Consider the following 12,278-nt stretch of genomic DNA (forward strand, 5'->3'; position numbering starts at 1 on the left):
TGCCAGGCCCCGGCACAGCACGGCATGGAACAGTTAGTAAAGGTACAGCCTGAGCAGTAATCTGCCTGCCGCGGTCTCCTGGGGTGGAAGAAACACCTCTCGTTCAGTGTGGCCCGAGGTCAAGACCGAGTCACGGGTTACAGACAGCAGGAAGCGCCGCGGGCCATTCCCCTCCCCCCGGTACCCCCAAGTCCACTCAGAGCAGCATTTCACCTGAAACTACCTGCAGGACAAGCATATCCTCTCAACTATACCCAAACACCCCCATTTGAACATGTTCCTTCCCATAATGCCATGTGACATGTGAGGTTGTGTCACAGGGCCATTGAAAGCACTGCAGTCCGGTTAAAATTAACAGGAACAGCAAATGCACTCTCAGAATCTTTGGCATGTTCCTCATAAATAATAACAACAACAACAATAATAATAATAATAATAATAATAATAATTTCAGCAGTATCTTTTAATTGTGACTATTTTCTAAAATTCAGAGTTCTGCGTTTAGAACTATACGCAGATACAATTTGCATATTGGAAATGTGTCCTATTTTATATTTTTTTATAACATAAAACTTCCTACAAAGGAAACCTGATTGGGAATAAGAAAGAGTATTTAAGTGTCTTGAGTTGGAGTCATCCCCAATTAAAGGGAAAAAAATCTATAAATAATGCTATTAATAATTAAATTGGCTAGGTCTTAAATGAGACGTATTTGTCTGTCATTTCTTGTTGTAATTCGATATACATAGAAATGAATATGCCGTTAATGTGAATTACCTGCTTATATTATTTTCGGAATGAGCTGTCCAGGAGAGAGCCTGACATTTCCGTCCTAGGTGGCTGCCTAGAGACCCAGCTGGCTCTGCAGTGTGATCAATTAAATCGAGCAAGCGGGGATGCTTCTCGCAACAAACAATATTTTACCTCAGTAATTCTGTATCTAAGTCACTGCACCGCATGCCTGACACAGGCTCCCACGTCTCCCGGGAGCCGCTCGTTCTTATTGGACGATTTCAGTGGCGCCGTGAATGTTAGGGAGGCACTTTGCTCAGCGCGGCAGGGAGCAACGCTCTGCTGACAGCTACAGTACACACTAAATCATCCATTAAAAACTACATCTCCCTTGAGTACACTGTGCGATTTAACTGTGACTCCACGCAGGGCCAGCCAGCTCGGAAGAAGTTACAGAGGTATAGAGACCATCGGACCTAACTACTGACCTCAGACGTTGTGCAGATCCTGTACTATAAAAGATTAGACAGTGCTGGTAGCACTTTGAGGGGACACAAATAATGTAACTATGCTATTACTTAACATAATAACGAGGCTAGCCTCGTCGTTTATTCCTTAACATAACGTAACGAACTGTCACACCTTTCAACTCAAGTAAGTATTATATTTGTTACTATATCTGTTAATTTTATAAACTTCTGTGAACTACTGAAGGAACCAATGAAGGTACCACTGAAGGAAGTACTGTAGGGACATGTAATGAATAACATATGTAAAATACTGATCTCAGGTTTGTTCATCGTTAATGGATTGTGACACATCATTTGTCCCAAGCAGTTACCATATTTGTCAGTATATCTGTTAATTCTGTAAATCTTAGTGAACTAATGAAGAAACTACTAAGGAACTATTGAAGGAATAAGTATTGAATAACACAAGTGAAATACTGATGTCATGTTTGTTCATCATTAGTGAATCATGATGCATATTTCATCTTAAGTAGAAACTATATTTCTTCACCATTTATTCATATTGTGTTACTGCTATGGATTTGTGTCCCCTCAGGTAAAGTGCTTTATTTTGCATTTGTCCAAATACTTGTACAGGTACATTTGCAGAATATGCATCTCCATTTGCTGAATGTGCATCTCCATTTGCTGCTTTCCTGCCCTGTTACCATTACCTATGGCTGGTGACACGCGCGCCTGGTCCACGGCACACAGTGGCCGTGCTTTTCTGTGACAAGCTCAGTCCACACGCGCACTACACTGCTATTCCCATGCCTCCTAGTCTCCTTCCGGGGGCCAGTTGGGTAGTGGGGCTTCTCCTGCTGTTATACGGTACCCCCCACCCCTCCTCCTTTCTCTCATAAAGCACTTTTCACATTTCAAGTATTCTGGACTGTTCAGTAGTATGGAGAGGGATGTCAGCTTTCAAATGAAAGATTGAAATAATAAATATAATAGAAATAAGTAACATTTTATTGTGTAGAGTAGTGCTTCAGTGCTTATCTGCAGGTATTAATCAAGCATTAATACTATATATACTGTGCATTTATTAAAATACCTCAAGGCTCAATATGACCCTCCACTCAATAGGGGTATATTTATTATATACCTTATATATATATATATATATATATATATATATATAATATGTAACTATGTGTCTTCATTAGTTCATATATATATATATATATATATATATATATATATATATATTTTTTTTTTTTAAGGACACATAATATGGAGCTTTTAGAAATTAGGTAATCATATTCCTTTTCAATCGCAGAACTGGCCACATTCAGAGGAAATAACTTATAAGTCATTAAAATTTCCATGAAAGTGGTTTTTATTGGTATGTCTGTGACACATACCAAGAAAAAATGTGGAAAGATTTCTGTATGTGTTAAAGGTAAGAAAAAAAGCAATTAAAATGGCAACAAATTATTAAACGTTTTTGTAACTGGGACAATGTGCTACCAAAAGAAAATTAGTCCACTATCAAAAAGGCATAGTGCCACTTCATGTTAGTTAATTGATCACACAGTCGATTACAGAAAGATAAACAGTGAAGCTACAACCTACTCATGCTCGACAAGCCATGCATGTTTCGTCACTTTGAAAAAGTTTTTTGCCGCAGACTGCATTGTGATTTTTTTTCTTATCACTCAAGCAGTAATACATGTGAAGATGAACTCGACAAAAAAAAACATCAAACTGCCCCTTAATTATAATGTCATTATAATTTAGTAAGTTAATTGGCTGAGGATAATCAAACAATTAGTGCCTTACACACGACTAGCTAAATGAAAGGTCTGAGAGATTCTTGCACACGCAATCCCAGATGCCAAGTCAGACAGAAGAAGGGGCAGTGGTTGGCCACTCTCTCCCCAGCCATCAAATTCTAAACCCCAACACGGTATCCAACATGCACACAGTCATTTCCCATCAGACATTTCTGCACAATGGGCAATTAACCAACATGCGACAGGCTTCCGTTTAAACGGGCTGCTCTTTATCCACCTAAATCCCAGTCTTCACAAAGGATCATTACAGCACAACTAGGACACTAAAAAATGTAACAAAACATCTACAACCATATCATTCAGAAGCTATAGAACTTGTAGGAGCTTCAAGCTACTTTAAGATTGTAATGCTACCTTTGAAAATTACCTGAATGCAGGACCAGAACGAATGAAGTACAAGAAAACTTGTACTATAACTATATATAGAAAACTATAACATGATATTTCTGTGCTTCCACAATTTCAATTATCCATCCATCCATCCATATCCTTATCCTAATGGGTCGCGGGGGGTCCGGAGCCTATCCCGGAAGCAATGGGCACGAGGCAGGGAACAACCCAGGATGGGGGGCCAGCCCATCGCAGGGCACACTCACACACCATTCACTCACACATGCACTCCTATGGGCAATTTAGTAACTCCAGTTAGCCTCAGCATGTTTTTGGACTGTGGGGGAAAACCGGAGTACCTGGAGGAAACCCCACGACGACATGGGGAGAACATGCAAACTCCACACACATGTAACCCAGGCGGAGACTCAAACCCGGGTCCCAGAGGTGTGAGGCAACAGTGCTAACCACTGCACCACCATGCTGCCCCCCAATTTCAATTAGTATATTTTATTTAAAAAACTGTATATTATTATGTAATAAATAGAATTAATAACTATCATGCTGTGTGTGAGACCAAGTATGAATTATCTCTCAAGAGGGCTCTTATAATCTTACACACCATTATACTCTTACACATACACTACTCTACCCTCTTACATGCACAATCACACTCTCTGTGTTCTGTCTCCTTTCATTGCCCTCTGGAAACATGTGTTGTGTTGTGAGTGGATTTGCAGCATTTTCTGTTCCGCATATGTTTCCATAATTTGTACGTGTTTTCTTCAGCGTGTTGCTCCTGGTTCAGCATCTTGTCACATCAATCAACTTCCGCTTCGATCAATCTTATCAATCAAACAAATACAGTATGATTGTGCATGTAAGAGGGTATAGTGTTTGTGTGAGCGCATAGTGGCGTATGTGAGAGATTATGATGCTGTGTCTGAGACCAAGTATGAATGATCTCAAGGGGCCTCTCATACATGGCAACTAAACATGCCTTCCGTATTTTTTGGTGTATTCCCTATGAAAAAGTATGTCTCCTTTAACAACAACTCTTACATTGTTGCTGTTGGATAAAACATAAAGCAATTCATCATTGTCAATACATCGCAATAAAAAAAGAATAAAACGCCAAAACTCCGGCACATTTCTTCATAGCAGGCTCTAATGCTTAAGGCAGCTGTACCTGATGCCGGATATAATTCAGCCTTGACATGCATGACCTTTCATGCCTTTCACCGTTGTAACAAAATCATAGCATGTATTCGTCGCTTTTGGTTGTTTCTTTACTGGTACCATCATAAACTGTCAGATCATCACTCCAACTCAAAAAGGCAACCAAAAAGACAAACCAACTTTATTTCTTCTATGAAATTCTAATAAAACATTTTGGATTCCCAGGAGCTAAACTTTATGTACGGACATGTGAGTTAGTTAAACATCTGTAGGAGTGATAACTATATGATATCAGTTGCTATCTGTAGCTGTAACAGAACAATAAAGCAGTAAGTAGTGACATGAGAAAGTGTATATTAGCTAGAGATGTCACGATTACGCAGTTAAACTTGATTACTTGACTATTAAAAAGCATCGATTAAAATTTTCCTTCCTGCTTACTTGGCAATATGGTGGAAGAAAAACGGCACCTGCAGGATGAGTGTCTAAATGAAGAGTGAAAGTATCATTTGTGTCGAAGCAGGACACATTAAACGCGAACGAAAATGCAGCCGTGTGTCAGTTCTGCAAGCAGAACTTACATATCACCACAGCACATTTTAAAAGAAGACATTCAGGTTTGCTGGACTCCCCAGTAATAAGGAAAGCCACAGATGTGTCCCATTCAGCCTCTCGAAGTAGTCAAGTCTCTCTTTGTCATCACTTTCACTTAAATAATTTTGCTAATTATGATTGTTATATGTGAAAATAATCGGCGAAAACAAAAGGCTATGTGAAAACAAAGACTAGCCTCGTCGTTTAGCCGCGCCATTTTACATACAGTAATATGGTGCATAATAACCATCCATCCATCCATTTTCCAAACCGCTTATCCTACTGGGTCGCGGGGGGTCCGGAGCCTTTCCCGGAAGCAATGGGCACGAGGCAGGGAACAACCCAGGATGGGGGGCCAGCCCATCGCAGGGCACACTCACACACCATTCATTCGCACATGTACACCTACGGGCAATGTAGCAAGTCCAATTAGCCTCAGCATGTTTTTGGACTGTGGGGGGAAACCGGAGTACCCGGAGGAAACCCCACGACGACATGGGGAGAACATGCAAACTCCACACACATGTGACCCAGGCGGAGACTCGAACCCGAGTCCCAGAGGTGTGAGGCAACAGTGCTAACCACTGCACCACCATGCCGCCCCACATAATAACCAATTAATATGACTTATTTTAGTTAAAATATTGTGTGATTTGAATAAGGCTGAAAGATAATTGAAAAAAATCACATCGTGATATTTAGGAGTTGAAAGTTTAGCAAAATAGAACTGATTATCTACCAACTATGTTTGTCAAATAGGTTGGTGGTGTTGCCGTGATTTATGCCAACAGACAAATCATTGCTTTTGCTCTATATTGTCCCTATGATATACAAAATATTTCCATACCGCGGGATCTTTTCGTAACCAGTTCTTCTTCGCTTTTCTCTTCTTCTCTCATTTTTGTTTAATTTCTCATAAAGGTTTATAAGTTGGTGCAGCAGCAAAGACAGGAATGATTACAATTATCTCAGTCGATGGCATGCAATGCTAATGCAAATGCAATGACGGTTAAGGTAAACTTTAGACTCATTTTTTTAAACCGATACTAGATAATGCTGGACAGAAACCATCATTAAAATTGCAAAGCTTGCCGAGTTTGGTTTCTTGTGACAATGTAAAATGTTTAGCGCAACTAATTGATAGTCTGCATGTTCACCCTGTTGTGGGTGCCTTTTTGGCCGATCCGCTGATTTCCGCATACTGTCCAAAAACATGAAACGTGAGTTAATTGGAGTCCCTAAATTGACCGTATATGTGACTGAGCGTGCATCCTGCAATGTGTGGTTGCTTCCTGCCTTGCGCCAATTGCACACTATCTGACCAAAAAAAGTCAGACACTTTAATACACATTCATTAGTGTATTCTTTCCATGTGTTTATGCATCATATCAACATTTTCTTTAATCCAGATTTGCATTCATTTCTTACTGAGATCTTGAATCGATGACAGGTGAGTTGGGCCACTCTGTAAAGTCTTCTTCAGTACATCTCAGATACTTTCAATGGCATTAAGGCCCAGACCCTGTGGTGCCAATGATTCCTCGTGCTCTCTGAACCACTCTTTTACAATTCGAGCCCAAAGACTCCTAGAATATGCTCACGTCTATAGAGGTAGAGGTAAGGAGCGTTCGCTGATTGTAGCACATTGCCACACGACCACCTCTGGGATGAGAACCTGAGTTTGGATAACCCATGCAGCAGATGATACAGGTCCCTAGGTCCTCAGGTCCCTAGGTCCTCAGGTCCCTAGGTCCCTAGGTCCTCAGGTCCCTAGGTCCACAGGTCCCTAGGTCCTCAGGTCCCTAGGTCCTCAGGTCCCTAGGTCCTCAGGTCCCTAGCTTCAGAGCCACCACTGCACCCATTAGGCCATTAGGAATGAAAGAAATCCATTGATGGGATAACCTGGCCATTCAGTAGATTCCGGTACTCAGCTGACTTCACTTTATTACTGCATAACATTGCTGAGCTGTAATAATGATCCAATCATTGGCTCTTAAGTACTTGCTGAATTAAATTCAAACGGTGACTTTCTTTTTGGCCAGGCAGTGTATTCTGTAGATGCTAATGAGAATGAAGACAATATGAATGCAAAGCCAAAGGAGGGAACTTACCTCCCCAAATAGCTCATAGACCTTGGGCACCATCTTTCCTTTCTGGTGGCGAATAGTGGGCGGAGACTGGCCATCCCATCCACTAAGTTCCTCGGTACTCTTCAGGTAGAGGAGTGCCTTTAGTCCCAGACAGTAATCCTCGATCACTGTGAAGTCTTGATTCTGAATAGCGCTGCATACCTGTTAACACACATGTAAGCACACAGCTTATGGTAGAGGCACAAGTCGAGATATGAAACCGTCAGTGTAAAAAAAAAGAATAAAGAACAAATGCAGGCCAGACAACAAAGGTTATTCTTAGTCGGCTGATTGGCTCTTTCAGTGATTATCAGGAATCCGCCTTCCACAGGCCAAGCAGAGCGCTCACTACGGGTCCCCTGCTCTGCAGCCCTTGTACGTCTTTATACTATGCAGAAGCCTTGGATGATGTCAGAATTGCATCAGTTTTAAAGGAATCAGGCAATTCTTGGATCATTACTCTTATATCACACTCAGTTCATACACTTATATATTTTCAAACATTAATTACGTTAAAAGGATGTTAAGGTAATAATGTAATCATACTTGTATTGACAGATAGGATAGGATAGATTACTGACCAAAAAAAACACACAAAAGGTGTATGTTTAGGTGAATATTGAATCACAATTGTCGAACTAAAAAAATAAAATAAAATTGACATATTTCACTCAGTTCATGCTCTGAGCTGCCTGTTTGATTAGAATTTTACAGTTACATGGCCCCACTTATTGTGCTTAGTTAAGACAGATCCCGGTCTCTACAAGAACAAAGAAAACATGCACAGAATATGAGTGAAACCAAACATCAGAAAGTGCTGTACAGCGTGTTAAAAGAGCCACTGAGAGTTTGCCTTGTAATGACTGACTTTTAAATGCTAACAGGAGCGGCAGATTTAAGAGAGGAGTTGGACGGGCGTAACGTCAAGCACAGGAAAGATTTACACATATAAATGTTATAAACACAAGCCCCAGAAAAGCTGCGTTGACGTGAGAAAAGCAGGCGACAAACTGACAAAGGCAGCTCATGTACATGCTTCTGCCGATTCACTCCAGGCAGATTGACTCTTGTTCTCCAGGGGAATAACGCCGAACATTAATTAGACAGTTTGTGCCTCCTACAGAATAAACGATTTTACAGCAATTTACACATCTTTGAGTATTTTTCTTTGGGTTATTTACGTGTAAATAGGAATCTGCATTCCGTAGCTATACTGGATTTCATGAGACCATGAAATTTAAAGTAATGATGCATTTGTTAAGGTGACATAACCTAAGCCTCCGTGTCTGTGATCAGAGGGTCACTGGTTCAAGCCCGGCCTCAGCACAGATGTGGGCCCTTGAGCGAGGCCCCTAACGCCCAGCTCCCTGGGTCCCGCTGCTGCTGGCCGCCCTTCACTGCCAAACTTGCTCCGTTTTTTAAGTCAATTGTTAATATGAGCAGGAATTTCAAAGATATATTTTTTTTTACTTAGAAAATTGAAGTGTACAATAGGGGCTGCAGAATCAATAGTGATTTTATACAGGGATCATTAAACTTACTTGGAGTTATTATATAAAGTTTATGGTCAATCATATTCATTTTAAGAAGGTTATTTAACAGCTGTGGTCATGGAATGTATGGTTCTTATATCATATGAATAATGAAAAGTGATATTAACTAGGCAACATTAAACAGTTGATGAGGAGGAGGAGCGGTCAAGTTGGTCATATATAGCAACATGCAAAGCGAGAGTTTCTCAAATACTTCCATAAAGAGGAATGAGAAATCAATCATTTCTGCAATGGTTGAAAAGATAGGCAAGACTGGTAGTAGACACAAGACTTTAGTGGTTTTTCAGCTTCATTTTTTTGTATAAAAAAGAACATTTACAGTATATTCTTTATTGTAGCTGAAATGTACCATATATAACTGCAATACATTAGCTGTGAGAGCACAGGATCTTTTTTAGTACAGGTGGGAGCCAATTAATGTGGATATCCTGTAAGTGTAGCATTATCCACCGTTTTATACTACAGAACAGAAAATTATACTGAATGTGAAAGACTCACTAAATTAAAACCATTTATTGGAGAAATCCTAGCATAAAAATTCTAGTTTCTATATCTATGCAAAACATTTGCCCTTTGTAGAAAGCAGCACAGCATAAAACTCTTCTAGCAAATTTACAATGCAGTCCAGCTCTGTACCAGTGTAATATGTCGTATAACAATGTGATGAGCAATGTAATGTACACACAGGAAAAAGGAAAAAAAACCCAAATGCATTCTGGGAGTGCTTTGTACACCCTAAGCACCACAGTCCAGTGATGGAAGGAGAAGCTCCATTAGTGTTTTTCATTCACCTCAAAACATCAAAGATGCGATGCCCCCAGTACACTGCATTTAGTGCTAATGTTACTGGCTGCAAAAATAAATCGAAGGGAGAATTTCTAAGCAGTTGCCGAGCGATTGAGACAGCGGGCTCTTTCTAGCCGCCCTGCGACCGCGGCATTGCATTGATTTCAGCTCCTTCTGAGATCTCAAACACTTTTCAGGCCCCCGTCCCTCCTCTCGGCTCTTTTACCGCGAGTGATGAAATGCCGGAATTCGGCAGAGTGCCGTCTTCCCCAGAAGCGGGGAAGATCGAATCAGCTGGGTCTGAAAAGCACTATAGTGACTGCTTATTAACCTCGCCCTCATGTTGAAACGGAGCAGGTAACACTGACACAGTATGTGGTGTGCATATATACATACATATATACATACATATATACATGCACATGCACACAGACACACACACAGCTGGACAAAGACAGAGAAACTTCGAAGAAGTACAGTTACGTAATCGCACTTTTCAAGCAATCTGACAAATTAATTCACAAATTCCAAAAAAGGTACCACTTTTGTCCTGCCTCCAGAACAGGCACCAGCACCTGCCTGCCCCCCCTCTTTGAAACTCAAATCTTAAAATCTGGACTTTGTAAATTAGGATTTTGTCATCTTCTTCATTTGACTTCCTCTGCCGGCCCCTGGAGGACGGGCTCCACCTTTGAGTCTGGTTCCTCCCAAGGTTTCTTCCTTCAAGGGAATTTTTCCTTGCCACTGTTGCCTCTAACTTGCTCAATGGGGGCTTTGGCCGGGGATAATATAAAGCACTTTGAGACAATAAAACGTTGTGAAAATGCGCTATACAAATAAAATTCAATTGAACTGAATTGAATAATTAATTTAGAAGACTAATGGAAGAAAACGTCCTAACCCTTTGTTCTGGTAATTCTATATTAATTTACCTTAACAAGCTACATAATTAAGCAAATGACTTCTGTCTGTGTGTAATAATAGTTCTTGTTATTGTTCTAGAATGAGCCAGCAGTTTCCGTAAGTTTTCCTTGGTAAGGTAATTCAGTAGTTAGTATATTAGGCATAACTGATTGCTACTGTAAACAGTCTGCTCCTGCAACCAGCCAATCCAGCAGCTGCAATACATACAGTATGTAGACAGGGTCAACAGGTTCACTGATGGTCCATCCATCCATCCATCCATCCATCACTGATGGTCCATCTAAGCCTAAGCATGGCTAAGACACCTAATTCAAGTGGTATGGAACATAGTGTGATACACAATGGCTGAAACAGATAAAGTAACCCTCCTGAACTTCTCATGCCCGAAAGCATCCAGAGTTTACAGTTTACTGGAAACATCCGGTCCATGGCATTTCAGTTCCAGAAAGCCCCCTGTTAATGAGAGTGGTCAGAGGACAATAATGTAATTAATTATGACATTAACTGGTCACCTCAAATAAGAAAATGTGCACGGCAAGCCATTGCTGGAAAATGAGCAGCAGAGACGTAAATGAGGTAGGGATGGTATGGATTGTATGGCCAGTGAGTGAGCTATAGAGATCAACGGCAAAGATGGCCGAAAAATCAGTCAGAGAGTCACAGAATAAGCCTGGATGGCAGTGCCATAAGCGGGTTTGACCCTAACCCTAACCACAACCCTAACCCTAACCCTATACCCCGAATGGTCAAGTCAATCAGATCACATAGAGTTTTATCTAGCAGGGACGCTACACGGAACAACGTTTGCATGGCATGACTCACTGTAAATGAGCAGGGATCGTAAAGCCGTCCCTAAAACGTAAAAACATGACCGTGGCAAGACTCGCTTTCATTGAGAAAAAAAGAACTATGTAGGCTATATTTTTAAATACTATATCCTTGGTAAAAAATGCATTTTGATCCGAATGTCCATCAGAATTCATCATGGTGTTGACCTGTGATGCGTAGGTCAAATTTATCCTGGGGAAGAAAAACTGATGAACTGAATGAGAAAGAGATGGGAAAACGTGTAAACAATTACTAGGCAGAACTATATTTGTTTACTGAAACTGGGATGAACATTTTGGCAGTGCAATGATTCCAGAATAATGAGAAATGCTCCTGGAAAATGCATGAGTATTCTTTGGAGAGTCCAGCAGCAATCCTGACCTGAAACCAGAGAGACACCTGAAGGCTGTGTGAGGATCCCGCTCAATAAAACCCTTGGACTGTTTCAGCCAGTTTCTCTACAAAGGCTTGTCAGTGTACCGTCTATATCGAATGGCTGCATGATTATCAGAGTCTCGGCTGGAGCATCTACTTCTGCCCAGTGTTGGTTTTCCTTACGAGATCCTTCTCTTTGAATCACATGCCAACATCATATCTGTGGAGCTCAGGGTAAGAAATCAGGCGCAAATATTTTTCTGTAAGGAGCAAAAACAATATAGGAGATATTTATGCGAGACTTAAGAATGCTAATGCTAGAATAGACAGACAGACAGACAGACAGACAGACAGACAGACAGACAGACAGACAGACAGACATATAGATAGATAGATAGATAGATAGATAGATAGATAGATAGATAGATAGATACGGGCTACTAATTAAACATTACATTAATTTTGACAGGGAAGATTCTAGTGAAGACAAGATGATCTGCACATGCACATGCATGTGTACAAACATTTAAAGAAGATTTA

At 40.7% G+C, this 12,278-nt stretch overlaps 1 protein-coding gene across 1 annotated transcript in view; it reads right to left on the minus strand.

Annotated features, from left to right (window-relative positions):
* The window catches only part of dpyda.1 (dihydropyrimidine dehydrogenase a, tandem duplicate 1), a 120,818-nt gene that overhangs the window by 12,770 nt on the left and 95,770 nt on the right, over positions 1–12,278 (minus strand). Inside the window, exon 20 of the mRNA XM_048976588.1 lies at positions 7,255–7,434. Within this exon, the coding sequence (XP_048832545.1) occupies positions 7,255–7,434 (180 nt within the window). The remainder of the gene's footprint in view (positions 1–7,254; positions 7,435–12,278) is intronic.

This window comes from Brienomyrus brachyistius, chromosome 15 (assembly GCF_023856365.1).
Source record: "Brienomyrus brachyistius isolate T26 chromosome 15, BBRACH_0.4, whole genome shotgun sequence".
Taxonomy (NCBI): domain Eukaryota; kingdom Metazoa; phylum Chordata; class Actinopteri; order Osteoglossiformes; family Mormyridae; genus Brienomyrus; species Brienomyrus brachyistius.